Source organism: Phyllostomus hastatus, unplaced genomic scaffold (genome assembly GCF_019186645.2).
Source record: "Phyllostomus hastatus isolate PE091 unplaced genomic scaffold, TTU_PhHast_1.1 phas_scaffold_93, whole genome shotgun sequence".
Lineage (NCBI taxonomy): Eukaryota > Metazoa > Chordata > Mammalia > Chiroptera > Phyllostomidae > Phyllostomus > Phyllostomus hastatus.
Window position 1 is genome coordinate 35,155,743 of NW_025334042.1, and position 18,005 is coordinate 35,173,747.

The following is an 18,005-nucleotide window of genomic DNA, read 5'->3' on the forward strand; positions in this document are numbered from 1 at the left end:
CCCTCCCCATTCATCTACTCAGGTTTTTTGCTTGGTTTCTCACAAAGTCTCGCGAGTTTTGCCAGGGAAACCGGCCTAGGTGAAGAGACCAAGAAGGGGAGACCGGGTGGGAGGGCCTTGCGCTTAAGGGCCTGTGTCTGGTTTAACTGGTGCTGTGGCTGGTACTTCGCTGATGGGGAAGCTTTCAGGCCGCCCGGAACAAACCGCCCAATGGGTGATTGGGAAAATTAGTGGGTAGAAAGTCTTGAGGGTCGAAGGCATTTTTTTTTCTTTTGGCTCCGCCCTCTTCCTGTTCGGCGACCTGGGCGTCTGGCCCACCGAGGGGGAAGGGCAGGTTGGCGGGGGCCTTCGTAGAGTGCTTGGCGCACGCGCGAATCCCAGTGTGTGAGTGTTTGTGTTCACGCGCACGCGCGCGCGCGCTCCCGCACTTAGGAAGCTTGGGAAGAACCGGTGTGCTAAGAGATGAGCGGAGAAAGCATAGTCCCCTGTCTTTGGTACCAGACACTCCTGACTGTGCGCTGACCCTCCCCACCCAACCAGCAGCCTTTGCCAGAGAGGCTGTGGTCCGTAGCCTCTGTTCGTTTTCACTTCAGGACCAGGCACGAAAGTAAGCTAAACCTCAATCCTGAGGTCTTCCTTATCCGCTCACCTTGTACTTTCCACCCCGCACCCTACAGCAGAGTGTGTCTAAATTTCTCAAAGAAGAGTTTTGCATGAAGGGGAAATGCGTTTGAAAGCAGAAGAAAATAGCTGGATCGTTAAAAGTCAGTTCGTTTTGATGAACACTTTTGCTTCTGCTTACCATGTGCTTTTTGAATGTCGCTTGTCTCTATTCAGTATAAGATTTTATTAACGAAGCAAGGGAGTTTTTATAAAAAAAAAAGTTTCAAAAGTTTCTCCTCCCCACCAGTGTGATGGTAGCAACTAAGTTTGTCTGTTCTATGTGATTAATTACTCTGGAGTTTCAAAAGCTAAGGGGAACAGGGTGCATTTGGGATCTTTATCCTAATGCAAAGACCAGATATACAGTGTATGTTAGATGTATATTATGTTTTGGTCTTTTCTGTTGCTGTCAGTTTTATTTCCTGTTAATTGCCCCACCCCTCCCCTTTTCAGGAGTCATGAGACTTTTTGGAGGGAAGCTCAAAACTATTGACTTAGGTTAGTTTGGGGGTTTACATGTGATTGCTGTCAATTAGCAAGGATCATCAAAAGAGTAGTTAAAAAAATATGTCACTTATTATGTTTGGTATTACGTAAGAAAATCAAGTGCTATTATTTGTAAAGATATTTTTTTTTGACCATTTTAATTTCATGCGAAAAGCACAAAAAAAATGTGTGAAGTGTAATTTTGCCTGTGACTGATAGAGTGCAGCTTAATATGGTGTAGCTCATACCTTGAATTGATAGCTACTTTCTGGTCTGACCTCATTAAATCTTGTCCTTTTTTGGATAAATTTCTTTGGCTACTGATTATTCATGTTCCCTACAAAATCCTCTTGAAGAAAAGACGCATTATTTAGAAATAATTTAAGATACTAAATGTTAACTGTGAGACATTTGACTAATATATTTTATCCTTAACAGGTTAAATCAAAATGAAGATTTTTTCTGAATCTCACAAAACAGTATTTGTTGTGGATCACTGCCCTTACATGGCGGAATCATGCAGACAGCATGTTGAGTTTGATATGCTGGTGAAGAATAGGACCCAAGGAATCATCCCATTAGCCCCCATATCTAAATCATTGTGGACCTGCTCCGTAGAATCTTCCATGGAGTATTGTAGAATAATGTATGATATATTTCCTTTCAAAAAACTGGTGAGTGTGAAGTACAAGCAAAATAATGATTTGAGGGATGTACTCAATTACCTATTAAATTTTTTTATGTATGAATTTGCTGTAGATTTTATTTAAAAACGGTTTACAACTTTAAAAATGTGGTATATAGGATCCCCCTTTGTGATTAAATGTCGTGTTTATTAATTGGGAACCAACAGTAACAGCTAACAGTTATGCAGCACTTACGGGTGCCACATATATTCCAAAGTGCTTCATTTATATTAACTCTTCTAATTCTCACAACAGTCTAAGAAGGTAATTACTGTAATTACTAGGATAATATTCAAAGTGTGTAATAACCAAAATGGAACAGGCACTGACCATTCATTGTTGCTAGCTAAGCAGTAGGGGTGTTGGCTGTAAGCAGTTTGTCAGACCGTGTTGGTATGTGCCATCTGAATATCAGCCTTGTGTATTACTGCCACGATGGAGGTGCAGAAACTGAGGTAAAGAGAAGAAACTTACCTGAGTCGTGTAACTAGTTAGAGGCAGAACCAGAATTCAGACCTAAGCGGGCTGGCTGCTTACATAGGTTTAGTGAATGTGTACTAAATCACTGCAGGATTTGGCCATATTAGAAAGAAATGCTCTTTAAGGATGCTAAGCAGAAATTGTGTTTACCAATAAGAAACGAAATTGCATATCGATAGACATTTTCAAGTATAAAAATTTTCTTTAGTGTTCAGGGTCTCAACTATTTTATTTTGAGAAAAGTCATTTGGTCATCCATAAGTGGATAATTTACTTTCTGTCTCATTCTGGAGCAGCCTAGGCTGGCACCTAGCCAAAATAGAGAGTCAAATGTTATACATTCGGATATATTCTAAATTAAAATATAAGTTTTAATCCCACTGCAAATTATGCATTACACAAAGAGAAAAAAAACATGAGGAGAAGGATAATTTAGTGATTTAGAGCACAGACTTTGGCTTAAATTCTGTCATTATTCATTACCAGCAGCGTGACCTTGATCATGCTGCTTAATTTTTCCAAACCTGTTTACCCCCCACATAAGCATAACACCTACTGCTTACAATTATTGTAAGATTTCAAGGAGATAATATAAGTGGCTAGTAAAACATATCCCTGTCTGATAAGGCTTAGGAGGGAAAGGTACTTATCAAACTTATGGGGGAAGCAAAACTAGTATTTCATGGATATTAGGGGAAAAGATCATGAATTAGATCATATAGTTCAAGGGAAAGAAATGATTTTACCCTTTTCCCAAAAGGGAACATAGTCATCATTTAATATACTTTCTAATATATCTTTACTGTCATTGTTTTACTTGATAATATTTTTTGGTTTGCATTTTACTTTAAAATTTAGAATAAAGTCCAAATCCATTATTTTGGATTTCAGTGCCCTCTGTGATATGGCTCCTGCTTATTTTTCTGAGCTGAACTCCTGCCCTCTCTCTGCTCTGACCTTCACCCTTTTGAGAGTGCTCAGAAGCTTTTGCATTTGCTGTTTACTATACCTGGAATTCTCTATCCCCAGCTTTTTCTGAGGCTGATTCTTTTGGGCATTTCAGATTCCTCCAGTTGCCACTTTTGTGGAGAGCCCTTCTCTGTCCAACAAACCTAAAATAGTTAATTACCTTTTTCTTCACATTTATCACTCTGAAATTATCTTGTTTGTTTGTTCCTTGTACTACACTCTTAAGCCATACCTGCCAAATCCCCATCTTTCCCCACATTGTGAGAGAACTGTTTCATTCCTTGCTATATTCCCATATACCCTGTACTGAGAATAGCATGTGACATGTACTAAGTATTCTATACCTATATGACTCAGTCAACAAATCAGTGCTAGAGGCTTTGTATTTTATTGTTTTTACTGTTAACTAGTAGCAAGCTGTACATTTTAAATATGATGTGATCAAATGGAATTGGAGTTGAATACTAATTATTTCTTTGAAATCTATTAGGTGAATTTCATTGTGAGTGACTCTGGAGCGCATGTTTTAAATTCTTGGACTCAAGAAGACCAAAATTTGCAAGAGGTATGGTTAGGTTTTGAACTGTGGCCTTTTTGGAAATTATCTGAATGTGGTGCTACTTTATTAAAAATGATTTAAAATTTTTTGTCAATATAGTATTTGCACATAGTTTTAAAACACCAACTCATATTAAAAGAAAAACAGCTATCTCCATTCCAGTCTTTCCCCACTTTCTAGAAGCAAACTTTCAACTCTAGCTTATTTAGTATTCATTGTACTTCCTATTTCTAAATAACATTTTTTACTGCCATTTATATAGCTCGAGGTTAAACTTTATTTACCATTGTTGTCAGTGAGGATTTACCTTTTATATTCCCTCTCACCCATGCCAGAATGCATGACCCCTTCCCTTTCTTCATTTTCACAGTATTGTTATATCAGAATTTTTGGTTAATTCATGATTGATACTTGCTTTAAAATGTTTATGTGAAGTGTTATTAACTGCTAAGCCAAGTAATGTGTATGATTATTTATTTTTTAAGATCTATTGAGCTATCGTGGACATGCAATATATATAATGACATGCACTCACTCTCAGGGGTGTCCAGCCTCTTGGTATGTCTGGGCTACACTGGAAGAAGAGGAGTTGTCTTGGGCCACACATTAAATATATTGTGACACATATACAAAAAAAAAATCTTCTAATGTTTTAAGTAAATGTACAATTTTGTATTGGGCCACATTCGTAGCCATCCTGAGCCACAGGCGGCCCAGTGGCTACAGGTTGGACACCCCTGAGTCATACAGCATTGTATAAGTTTGAGGAGTACAGCATAATGAGTACACTTATGTATTATTTCCCTTCTTGTACAACTTCCTGGAATTTATAATTCCCTTTTTTTTCTAAGTTTGCTTAGTTTTCTGTGTATCTGTTGTTCCTTTTCCTTTTCATTTTTTAAAAAATGAAAAGTTTTAAAACTTTTAAAACTTTGAACTGTGGCCTTAAGTTTTAAAACTTAAAACTTTTCATTTTTTAAAAAATCATAAATGCATTAGAAATTTAGCGGTTTGATTTTTTTCCCTTGCAAAACTTCTCAGAGCGCAGTCCTCTGCTTCTGTTGGAATTGACTACGTTCTTGGCCTGGTGTACTGTGGTCATCCTTCTCTCTCCCTGCTTTTCAGATCCCAATTTTTTTCTTCTTTTTCTTTGTGTGATCTCTTGTTTTGGCAGCGAATAACCTCCAGAATTTCTGTAACTTGCCATATTTTACCATGTATAATGCGCTTCCATGTATAATGAGCACCCCCATTTTTGGCCCAAACTTTCAGAAAAAAAATCTTTTGTTTTAATTTTCTAATCCAATTATTTATATTTAGATACTTGTTTTTTATATTATAAAGGAATTTAGCATTTATTTTTGAACATATTATGGTATAAGAAATTTTATATAACATTATTGCAAAACACAAGAACAGATAACAAGATATTTCAGGTACTAACCATGTATAATGTGCATGCTTATTTTTCCCTCAAAAATTTGGACAAAAAAGTGTGCATTATACATGGCAAAATATGGTTCCTTAGACTTATTGATATTTGTAGTATAGACATTTCAGGTTGGAAATAACTTTTTCCTCAAAATTCTGAGCACATTACTCCATTATTCGTAGTTTCTAGTGTTGGTAAGAAGTTCAATGTCACTTTTCTTCATAATTTCTCTTTGAAATCTTTTAGAATCTTTTCTTTCTACCTTTATGTTCTGAAATTTCTCAGTGCTGTGCCTTGGTGGTTAGTCTTTTCTCATTTATGTGTTAGGGAGAGAAACATCAATGTGTGGTTGCCTCTCATGTGCCGCCCACCAGGGACCCAGCCCCTAACCCAGGCATGTGCCCTGACCAGGAATCAACCAGTGACCCCTCAGCTGGCAGGCCAGTACTCAGTCCACGGAGCCACATCAGCCAGGGCTCCCTGTATTTCTTCGATAATGTTCTTGTCTCCGTGTTCTATGTCTTTCTAGAATCCCTATTGGTGGGATGTTGGACCTGCTAAATTAAATTCCTTATTGTTTTTCTCACTGGTCCTCTTATTGTTGTTCTACTTTCTAAGCCTTTCACCTACTTCCTTTTAATCCTTATATGAAACTTTTTATTAGATTGTATTTTTAACTCCTAAGAACTTTTACTTAGGCTTTAATTATGTCTATTTTTGTCATACCCTTGTTTTATGGGTATAATTTTTAAATCTGAGGGTATTAGTAATAGTTCATTTAAAGTGTTTTTTTTTTCTTTTCTCTGTGTTCTCAGAGTTCTTTCCATATTGGGGCTTTTTTAAATGCCTTGAGACATTTAGCTATGCAACCTTATTCAAAGGTGAGTGAGTCACTAAACAGCAGCTTAGAAGATCTGCATGTTGTGAAGTAGCTATTGCTGACTGAGCTTCACTCTAGGTTAATCTAATTGTTTTCATTGGGGAACCACCAGATGTCAGGATCAACGGATCTTCTCTCGGGGACTGTTGAGAGTCTTCAGGAAGATCTTCCACGGTTCTACCTGTAGGCTATTAGACTTGGTTGTCAGCTTCCTGGGCGCTATGGAGAGGGTAGATTCTACCATCCCATAGGCAGACTTTCACACAATTTTTCTGGTTTTGGTCTAGTACTATACTCTCCAATATAGGTGCTACTAGCCATACGTAGCTACTATTCACTAATTAATAGCTACTATTTAAATTCACATTAATTAATATTAAATACAATACAAATTCAGTTTCTCTGTAGCACAGGCCATGCTTCAACTGCTCAGTGGGCCATGTGGATGGTGACTACTGTGTTGAACATCACAGGTGTAGAACATTCCCATCATCACAGAAAGTTCTGTTGGGCAGTACTTGTATCTTACCCTTATACTCTGCTGTGATTTGTGGTATTCATGCTGGTACCTTTCTGGTTCAGTTCCTCCAAGGAACCTGATTCTGTATCTAGGGGGATGAGGGAGAGGTAGTCACTTACATGGATAGGGTATGATGTGGGAGTGAAGTTGCTTCTTACACTCTAAGTCATTCATTGTTTCAGATATCTTGCCTAACCCTTTCCTTATGTTCCTGAACTTCTCCTGAGTTCTGAAGGGCCTATCATCTTTCCTGTAGGCACTTAGATTTCAGATTATTCAGTCCTCTGAAGTGCATCCCATTCTTCCATCCATTTTGATATTCTTACTGACATCTATTTGCTTGTCTCCTTCATTCTCTTTATCTTTGTGGGTTCCTCCCCCTCCTTTGGTTTATGATTTTGAAAATTAAATTACTACAGTTTCAGTGCAGTGTTAGGAGGGAGCAGAACTAAACCCATGCTTAATCTGTCAAGTTTATGCTTTTTAAACATTATTTGTCTAAAGATGTTGAGTTTGTCATAGCTTATGTTCTATGCTATTGTTTAGTTGGATAGAAGACTTTAAGTTAACTAGGTTCACTGACGGGTATGAACATGAGAGACAGGCAGTGGTGAAGTATTTGAACACATTGTTTGAATTATTTCATGTTGAAATTTTTCTCTTAATGGATGTTCCTCAGTGGCAATAACCCCATCCAAATGTGTTTTAGATGGAACACTTTTAAAGAAAGTGTTTTGCACAGGTTTGGCCTTCAAATGTAGTGATTAATATTTATTATATATGTATACATGTCGAACCTTTCTCTTTCTTGAGATGACTCACTCCTGGGGAGTCTTTTATTTTCTTGGCTTTGCATTCCAGAATGTGCTTTATTCTTTCATTACTTGAAAAAATATTAAGGATTCTATACATTCTCCTGTACTGTCTTTTTGCAATGGCTTATATTCTGCTTTACTTCTTTGAAGAGATACTGTGAAAAGCTTGAGGCTTCTCTAGTTGTGTATGAATAAAAATAAGTTCAAATGTATACAGCTTTTTCTTAGTTTACCTCTGCAGTGCAGTAAAGGGTATGCCTTTGATAATGGTAGTATACTGATGTTAAGAGAATTACTACTTCCCTCCATTTCCTGCAGGTGAAGGCACCTTATATCACACTCATTGCTTTAACATTTTTAAAAAATTTATTGATTTTTAGAGAGAGAGAGGAAGGAGAAGAGAGAAAGAGAAACATTGATTTGTTGTTCCACTCATTTATGCATTCATTGGTTGATTCTTGTATTTGCTCTGACCAGGGATCAGGCCCACAACCCTGGTGTATCAGGAACTACCCAGCAAGGGCCCATGCTCATTGCTTTTAAATTGTATGACCTGAAATGGAAACTCCAATTGTGAAGGCAACTATATTATATAGCAAATCTCTGGTGTCTCGACGATGATATAAAATAATTGACATTTTATATAAATTATGAATAATCTGTATGTTAACACATTTAATTCTCAGCTGTGGTTACCCATGTTATACCTTCCCTAGTTGTGAGTAATCGTGATAACAAGTGGAAGAGGCTGATTAAAGAAGGTTTGGCCTGGAAGGATTGTAGACATCTTTTGTCGACTCCTTCATTGTGCAGGCGAAGGCCTCGAGGCCCACAGGGGCCAGAGTTTATTTAACCTTCATGCCTGGCTCCAGGGCTCTTTCTGTTGTAGCTCATAACTCTATCCCACACATCTTAAATTTTATTACAAAAAAATTGTCAGGCTTCAGGAGTTTTGGTCTTGCTTTTGTTGTTTGAATTAAAATTTGAAAGTGTCACATTATGTGAGACAGGTTCTATTGTTACTTTCACTTTCAGGTTAGGAAAAGGACTAGGAGAGATTGACTGGGTTCACGTAGTAGTAAAAGGCAGAACCAGAATTTCACATACCTTTATCTGAGCATAAAAAATAAGCTTTCTTCAGCTATGTTCTCCAGCACCCTACCACCCTTCCCCTAAAATAGTACTTTTTACTGAGCTTCTTTTGTATACCAGCGACTTGATATAGTTGTTTATACACACTATTTTTTCTTTCTTTTTTGATTACTTTTTATGAATAGGTGATACATATGCAGCTCTAAAATAAAATAAATGAGGTCTGTCCAGAAGGTGTCTAGCCAAGTAATATGAAAAATAGAGACACTTACTGAAGAAGATACAAGAAACATTGTACATAGGACAATGACACCTCAGCTCCTTTCAAACTAGACACCTTGAGACCTCACACAATTCTCCCAATCACCATCAGCTGCCCCTTTTTATTTTCCTGAATCTCATTAACAGTCTGAAATCTCTTCCCTTTCAAGGGTGATTTTAGTTTTGAGAAAAGCCAGAAGTTGCAGGGAGCCAAATCTAGGCTATAGGGTGGCTGAGTCACCTGGATGATTTGATGTTTCACCAAAAACCTCTGCATGAGATGTGATGCCTGAGCATGTGTGTTGTCCTAATAAAGCCTCCAATCACCAGTTGCCCATAGGTGTGGCCTTCTGAATCATCTGAATAGTTTCTGTGGAGAAATGTTCAAGCTTAACACAACATCTGATACAGATTCGTTGCTCTACTCACTCAGTCATTTTGAATGCAATGGCCACACAGTACACATGCTCACTCAATGGGGTTTACCTAGTGAAGTCACCATTGTTCACACATGCGCGTTCCAGTCCACTCTCCTGGGCTGTCAGGTTACATTGATGTCACACAAACTCTTCTTATATTAACAATGGTTGGACTTTTTCCAGATAGACATTGTACATATGTACACATGTATGTGTGTGTGAATGTAAGTAAAAGGTAAACCTCCACAAGTTTCCCACTCATCCCCTCTCCCAGTTGGTGGTGTGCTGAGCCTGCTCATACCAACTTGGGAGAGCCGACTGTGTACATCTCCCACCAACTTCATATTCAGTGAAACTTAAAATCAGCTCTCGTGGGAATATTTAACCATAGATATTGATAAACACTACAAATTAGAGTTCCCCCACCTTTGGAGAACTGGTTCATCAGCACATCACTGTTTATCCTTACCACTATGAGGTTTTTATGGCTCTTTCCAGAGACCCATATATGGGTATACAAAGCAAAGTCCTCTTACTTTGTTCTTTTCAATATTATTTTGGCTATTCTGGGTCCCTTGCAATTCACATAAATTTTAGAATCTACTTGTCAGTTTCTATAAAGAAGTGTATAGGTCTCTGACCAGTGTGGCTCAGTTAGTTGGGCATCTTCCTGCGAAGTGGAAGGTGGCCAGTTTGATTTCTGGTCAGGGCACATGGCTAGGTTACGGGTTTCATCCCCGATCGGGGTGAGTACGAGAGGCAACAGATCAATGTTTTTCTCATTGATGTTTCTCTCCCTCTCCCTCCCTGCGTTTCTCCCTCTCTCTTAAAAAAGGAAAAAGCCCTGGTGTCTCAGTGGATTGAGTGTCAGCCTATGAACCAGAGGGTCACTGGTTTGATTCCCAGTCAGGTCACATGGCTAGGTTGTGGGCCAGGACCCCAGTAGGGGGTGTGTGAGAGGCAAACACACATTGACGTTTCTCTTCCTTCCTTTCTCCCTCCCTTGTCTTCTCTCTAGAAATAAAATAAATAAAATCTATTAAAAAGAGGGAGAGAAAGAGAGAAGAAGAAGAGGAAATCTACTGGGATTCTGACAGAGATTGTATTTAATTTGTAGTTCAGTTTGGGTAATACTGACATTTTAACAACATTAAGTTGCCAATCCATCGTCATGGGATGTTTTGCACTCATTTAGATTTTTAATTTTTTGAAACAGTGTTTTGTAGTTCTCAGAGTAAGGTTTGCATTTCTTTTGTTAAATGTATTCTTAACTATTTTATTCTTTTTGTTGCTATTATGGATGGAATTGTTTTCTTAATTTCATTTTTAGATGGTTCATTGCAAGTGTGTGGCAATACAATTGATTTGTGTATTAATTGTGTATCCTGCCACCTTGCTGAACTTACTATTTCTAGTAATTTTTTAGAAGATTCCTTAGGACTTCCTACATGCAAGATTATACCATCTGCAACAAAGAGGTATTTATTAGTTCTTCCTTTGCAATCTGAATTCCTTTTATTTCTTTTTTTCCTCTTATTGCCCTGTGGTGATACTGGACATTATCCTTCTGTTTCTGATCTTAGAGGAAACTCATCCAGTTTTCATCATTAATATGATGTTATCTGTAGGTTTTTCGTAGATATTGCAGTACTATTTATCTGCTTAAGGATGTTTCCTTCTGTTTCTAGTTTGTTACGTGTTTTTATCATGAAAGGTCTTAGATTTTGTCATGTATTTTTGGAGATCGTGTGTTTTTAAAATTTCTATTGATAGGATACTCATATAAATTGATTTTTGAATTTTAAATAAACTTTGCATTCTTGGGATAGTCCCCCTCCGTCATGATGTATAATTCTTTTTATGTGTTGCTCAATTCGATTTGCTAGTAATTTGTTGAGGATTGTATCTATGTTTACAAGGTATGCTGGTTTATAGTTTACTTTTCTTGTGTCTTTGCCTGACTTGTGCATGCTCTTGTCAACATAATTGTCTTCCCTTTTATTTAGCTAATGGCAGCATTAGCTGCTGTTGGGCCCCCTAACCCACGGGCAGACCCAGAATGCTGCAGTATCCTACATGGTCTCGTTGCAGCAGTGGAAACCCTTTGTAAAATTACAGAGTACCAACACGAGGCCCGAACTCTACTAATGGAGAATGCAGAGCGTGTTGGAAATAGAGGGCGAATAATTTGCATTACTAATGCCAAAAGGTGAGACATTAATCACTGTAATTCCTTCACGCAGGGAATTTTAATGTCCTATTAGAACTTTTATTTTAAAAACCAGGGACAACATGTTAGCACTGAAATATATCACAAATGGCCTTTCTAATATTGAAGCTTTGTTTATTCAATTTAAAATAAAGACTCAGTGAAAACTTTAGATTGTCATGTAGATTAATTTGACTTCTCTCACTGGTTTTTTCACTGGTTATTTAGTGTTGTGAATGAGCATGCTAAAGACAATCCTTAGTGAAGTAATTTTTAAATGCCTGTAGCTGAATAGTGTTTAATTTTCTCTCACTGTTTATTCTTCTAAGTTTGTTACCTCTTTTTTATGCCACCAGTGATAGTCATGTGCGAATGCTTGAGGACTGTGTACAGGAAACAATTCATGAACATAATAAGCTTGCTGCAAATTCAGATCAGTGAGTATAACCATAAATGAAATAAATATTTCATGTTATAGTCCTATATATTTCATTCTAATTATTTCAGCAGTTTTAATAGGAATTGGTAAAATTGTCTTCAGCCTCTACAAATTAGTCAAAAGATGTATTAGATCAGAAACTTTTCCCACCCATTTTTCCTTTTACTTTAAAATTTTACTTTTTACTTGACTGGATATATAATGTAATATATAAATTCATAATGCATATTTGGTTTGATGGCTTGCTCTCATATTTTTTCAGATTTTAAAATGAGTAAATTGTTGGTGGCATTATTCACCATGTACCACTCAAAACACAATGAATTGCATTATATGATTTTTTTTAAAGAAAAAAGCTATTAAAGATATGTTTTGTGGACAGTGGCAATGTGGCATCTAAATTAGATTAAGCTATTAATTTCCTTATATGGACTACTGGTATTATTGTTAATGAGTAGGGTTATTCTCACTAGGAGAATCATGCTGAGGTATTTAGGAATGAAGTATGATTCCTCTACAACTTACTGCCTAATATCTTAATTTTAAAAAAAGAGTGTATATATCTGTTTAGGTAGTTGTAGAGAACAAATACAACTATCACTTAATGAATCTAGTTTAAGGATATATCAGCATACATTGAATAGTACTTTTCTTTCAACCTTTTTTTTTAATAATTTTTTAGGAGTTTATTTATTTATTTTTAGAGACGGTAGGGAGGGAGAGAGAGAGAGAGAAACATCAATGTGAAGTTGCTGGGGGCCATGGCCTGCAACCCAGGCATGTGCCCTGACTGGGAATCAAACCTGCAATGCTTTGGTTCGCAGCCTGTGCTCAATCCACTGAGCTACGCCAGCCAGGGCATTCTTTCAACCTTTCTGTAGGTTTGGGAATTTTCAAATAAAAAGTTGGGGGAAACTTTTTAGCATTACAAGTCCTGCATTCTTGGAATAACCAGTTATAGATCATGGTTAACATTGACTGATAATTTGTCCTTAAAAAACATTAGTAAAAAGGAAACTGATATACAATATATTTATTTTCTCTGTGGCAGTTATCTACTGAAAATTATACCTGATTATAAGAATTTTCCTTTTATCCTTTAAACATACAGAAAAGTATTTTTGCGTTGAATTTAATTAATATTAAAAAATTATTTAATGTTCATACAAGTACAACATTTATACAGTTTTTCTAAATATTTAGCTTTTGTGTTAACGGTAATAGCTGATTGTAAAGATACACTGTTTTGGTATATTAAACTTTCAATAGTTTACCTGCCTATATTCTTTGCATAGTATGTATTCTTATATTCTAAGTGAAAAGTTTCTCTTTAAGTCTCATGCAGATACAGAAGTGTGAGCTTGTCTTGATCCATACCTACCCAGTTGGTGAAGACAGCCTTGTATCTGATCGTCCTAAAAAAGAGGTAAATGCAGAACTAATGGAAAGAAGGATCATTGTTAGTTGTTAATAATAAATACTAAGAAGAGTTAGCAGTAGAATGATCACAGTTGCAAACATTTTCTTTCAACAAAATACAAGGTGAGGCAAAAGTAGGTTTATAGCTATGAGTGTTCAAAACAGTTTGTTCTTGTATTGTTATTTATTAATTAATTGTATTCTTTTCCATATGAACAGTGTAAACTTACTTTTGTTCCCTTTTTTCCACCCTGTATATAGTTTTCAGAGCAACCTGCATAGCAAAACACCTCAGTTGGTTCTTTATGTTATAATTATACATTTTAAAGTGTTTTGTTTGGCTTGCCTGTTGATGTTTAAGTTAAGTGTGTTGTAAAATCATATATAGTTTGTATTGTTCCTTCTGCTTTAGAAAAGCAATATATTCTTTAACAAAAATACAGTCCAGTAACAGAAATTCATTTTACCCATTCAGGTGGAGGAAAAAAACTAATTTCCAACCTTGGTTTTACTTTTTAAAAAAATTTGAACATTTTTAAAAGAAAAGATAAGTCTGTTGATTATTAAAAAGAATTTGCCTCACATAATATTCTCCGTTAGTGGTCTACATTTAGAGATACAGATATATGCATTTATATAATTATATTAAATGTGTATGTTGTCATGTTCAAGTTTTTCATTTAGCCTTATTTCATATAAACATGTGAAATATTACCTTAGTCTGTGAATGTTTTATAGTTAAGTGGTATTTTTAGGTCATGAGCTTTATCACTGTGTTTTTAGGTGGTTTCCAGTGTAAGCCCCCTTTTCTGCGTCTTTTGATAATGTGGCAGTATGTTGGCTTCACTTTGTGATAGCTAAAAAACTTATTTACAATAAATATTGTTACTGTGGAACGAGTAAACTTTGTGTTACCTTGTTATAAGTAACTTTTGGCTGCTTTATCACTTTCATTGGTGATAAAATATGATGTTTGTAGTGATGCCACATTCTTTATAAGCAGTTTTATGTTCAGAGGTTTGTTTTCTCCACAGAATGAATTTTTTTTTCTACTGTATTTCTGTGGGCCACTTCAAATCCATTTTGCCTGTAGAGAAATAGAAGTAAAATTACAAATGAAAAGATACATTTAAGTCAAAGACTGATTTGCTCTAAGTTTCAATAGGACAGGGAATTTTCCTGTTCTTGGCTGCATCCTCCAACAGCTCATTCAGTCTCTGGCATATAATGTAGTAAGTTCTGCTTGGTACCTATTTTTGAATGATGGAACATTTACCACTGAAATAATGATCATGATTAATTTATGGACCTTTTTACTTTTCCAGATTCTAAAAAGTGAAAGCACCTAATATGGGTTGAAGTAAAATGTTTAGCATTCAGTTACAATGTATTAATGTTTCACAGAGTATTTTTTTCATGCTTTTCTGTAGTTGTCCCCTGTTTTAACCAGCGAAGTTCATAGTGTTCGTGCGGGACGGCATCTTGCTACCAAATTAAATATTTTAGTACAGCAGCATTTTGACTTGGCTTCAACTACTATTACAAATATTCCAATGAAGGTAAGCACTTCTTTATCCTGCTATTTTGAAAGCGCTGTTTTGCTTTTTAAACATTTGTTTGACATGTATTTATTTTAATTGAACCTTACTTTTTTCTCCCCATATCATGTTTTCTGTTTTGCTAGCCTACATTCAGTGTCTTTGACCAGGTCAGTAAATACTGAAAAGCAACAAGAAAGGATCACAGACAAAATGCTGTATTTTTCTAATAAGAACATTCTATATCGACTTTCTGGTTTTCAATTATATTCTTGTTATTTTCATCAAAATATAATCTCTATCTTAAGTGATTACTTTTTCTGTGATTCTTTTTCTGACAGTTGTGCTGTTAGTTGTGATATTTACTTACATTGTGTATTCTAGCGGGCCTTTTATTTTCTCTCTTTGTTTTTGCCCACCAAGTATAAAGGTGTTTGTAACTAATACATATGCCTAGGGAAAAATAGCTCATAGTTTTAAATAAGTTTATTACCCTACCTGAAAAATCAAGGGTGTGAGTCTTATGATTTTATTAATGTATATTCTTAAGAATCTGTTGCTACCTGTTTTTTTTCATCATATTACCATTAAATTGTCTAGAACTAGCACAATGGCTAGCCCATAGTAAGCTTTAAATGATTTTTTACCAAGTGGAATTGATTTTAATTTTATTAGTTACGTTTACAAATAGAGTAATCATCATATATAAAAATGCAAATAGAACAATGAAATTGAGAGTTATAAGAAAGTCTTCCACCATGTGATGAACACTAAATTGTTTGAGAAGTACCTTTAATTATTAATTTCCTCCTTATACCACTAGCTGGCTTTTAAATAGAAGTGCTTTACCTCATAGAATGGTTTGGATGCAGAAGCTATTAACAAGTAAAGTAGCATAATAGGTGTGCTTTATATAATGTTATGAGTTATAAGAAAAATACTCGAGTGTGACAGGTACCTTGCTCTTAGCATTTGATTACATTTGTGTGCTACTGGTGTGATTCTTTATTCAGTCTCTTTTTTTCTTGTAAATAGATAATATAGAAGTTCTTATTTACTATTAAGTGAAAACAAGTTACCAAAGTGGTTTATTAATCAGTGTTTTCTTATTTTATATAATTGATGTTTGCTACTTTACTGTAGGTATTTAAAGATGCTATTTCCTCCTTTAAACAACTATTTCACTTTGAATTTATATAAACTGTCTCAATTACATTATACTTATTTACAGACAATTTGTGTATATTTGTAAGACAATGCATTCAGAGTAAAAAGTTTCTAAAATTTCTGCATTAGTTATGTGTTAATTCTGATATAACATAAGAAAAATAATTAAATACTATATTACTTATATATAGCCAGTAGTTTTTTAATGGAGTTTATATTTCAGTGGAAAACTATTGCATCTTTAAATAGATTCATTACAGAGCAAACTATACCATTATTATAGCTAAGTTTTGTTGGGTGAATTTGATCTTACTTTAAGCAAAAAGCAAAATTAATAGTTAATAACTTCTTTATTTAAAAAACACAATCAAGTTATTTTAAATTTTGCTTTAAGGAAGAACAGCATGCTAATACATCTGCCAATTATGATGTGGAGCTGCTTCATCACAAAGATGCACATGTAGATTTCATGAAAAGTGGTGAGTAAGAAACATTGCCAAGTCCTTAATGTGTAAGATTAACATATGAAAGCATAGGAACAGCTTTGAGATATTCTGTAGTAAACAGACCTGATTGTCTTTTAGTTCATTTGCTTCCAAACTTATCTGGCATGGAACTAGTGTTCTTTCTGTAGAATTTACTTTGGGAAAGACTAAAGTGTTGCAAAGGAGAGCCAGTAATGTTAGAGTTTTTCTTTTGTAGGCAAACCACCTTGGGAAAAGGAGAAGAAGGGGAGCTGACTTAAAAGAGTGATAGACTTACAGCTTACCTGGATAAAAATCAGTTGTCTTGAAATTTGTGTTATTTTTTTCCTCTAAAAAGTATTTGAATCAGTGGGTCCTTTCTCTAAAACTGTAATTTTTGCTACGGTATCAGCATGGTTTAGGGGAAAAGACTCTGGAGTTAGGCGATAAGAGTTTTAGCTAAAGCTTTCCCACCAGCTAACAGGTCCCATGTGTTTGTCGATTTCTGTTTATGTGCTTGTAAATTAAAGATGCTAGATTAGGTAAGCTGTAATATCTCATCCATTCCCCAAATTCAGTGTAATTGCCTTTAAAATTGGACACTCTGTTAAATCTTCTAGAATGTTTTCTATGTAAATTGATGCTACCAGAGAATTAAATGGTTGATTTGGATTATGTTGTATACATCTTTTCTGAATTAAATAGCATGAGCCAGTCATAACATATGTTACACATATAAGGAATCTTAAAATGAATATAACATGAATTTTTAACAGTAGAAAAACTATTAAGGTAAATGGATATGTTAATGTTTAACTAAGGAATGTAAAGAACTTGTTTCAGAAATTACACTATGTGGAAACTAAGAGCCTGTGAGGTACCAGCAATTTTTAAAACTTAAAAAAAATGATAAAAATATTCTTTGTTTGTAACACAACTTCTCAAAAATAATTGTTGATCGACCTGTAGTTTTCTATTACACATGGACACCTTGCACAAAATGCTATGGCAGCAATAGGAAGAGAGTGCTGCGGGAACACAAGAGGTGGCATGTGACTATGGCTCTGAGTTGGGCAGGCTTTACAGAGGAGGTGCAGTAGAGCTGGATGTTGATGAGTAGGCCTATACGTTAGCCCAGATACCTTCTCTAAGCTCCATATCTATACAGACAGTCCCCAACTGACTTGTAGTGGTTTGACTAAGGATTTTTTAACTTTATGATGGTGAGAAAGTGATACGCATTCAGTAGAAACCACACTTAGAATTTTGAATGTTGATCTGTTCCCGGGCTGGAGATGTATACACTGCAACCCTCTCTCCTGGTGCTGGGCAGCAGCAGCAAGTCCCAGCTCCCTGTCAGCCTCATGATTACGTGGGTACACAACTGATACTCTACAGGCACTGTGTCGCCAGCATTTTTTGGATGTTGTGTTTGAGCACACTTAGGTAGGCTAGGCTAAGCTATGATGTTCAGTAGGTTAGGAGTATTAAATGAATTTTCGACTTA

The 18,005-nt window shown here is 35.7% G+C and overlaps 1 protein-coding gene across 4 annotated transcripts in view; it reads left to right on the top strand.

Moving 5' to 3' along the window:
* Positions 1-70: 70 nt before the first annotated feature.
* Positions 71-18,005, top strand: part of INTS13 (integrator complex subunit 13) — a 29,449-nt gene continuing 11,514 nt past the window's right edge. For 3 of the 4 annotated variants that reach the window (XM_045830102.1, XM_045830105.1, XM_045830104.1), the window contains exons 1-8: positions 71-607; positions 1,588-1,823; positions 3,775-3,849; positions 11,269-11,471; positions 11,828-11,908; positions 13,246-13,336; positions 14,760-14,888; positions 16,429-16,513. In XM_045830102.1, the coding sequence (XP_045686058.1) occupies positions 1,599-1,823; positions 3,775-3,849; positions 11,269-11,471; positions 11,828-11,908; positions 13,246-13,336; positions 14,760-14,888; positions 16,429-16,513 (889 nt within the window). In that variant the 5' untranslated portion in view covers positions 71-607; positions 1,588-1,598. Of the gene's footprint in view, positions 608-667; positions 765-1,587; positions 1,824-3,774; positions 3,850-11,268; positions 11,472-11,827; positions 11,909-13,245; positions 13,337-14,759; positions 14,889-16,428; positions 16,514-18,005 lie in introns of those variants that run through there. The other variant, XM_045830103.1, reaches the window with a different exon arrangement.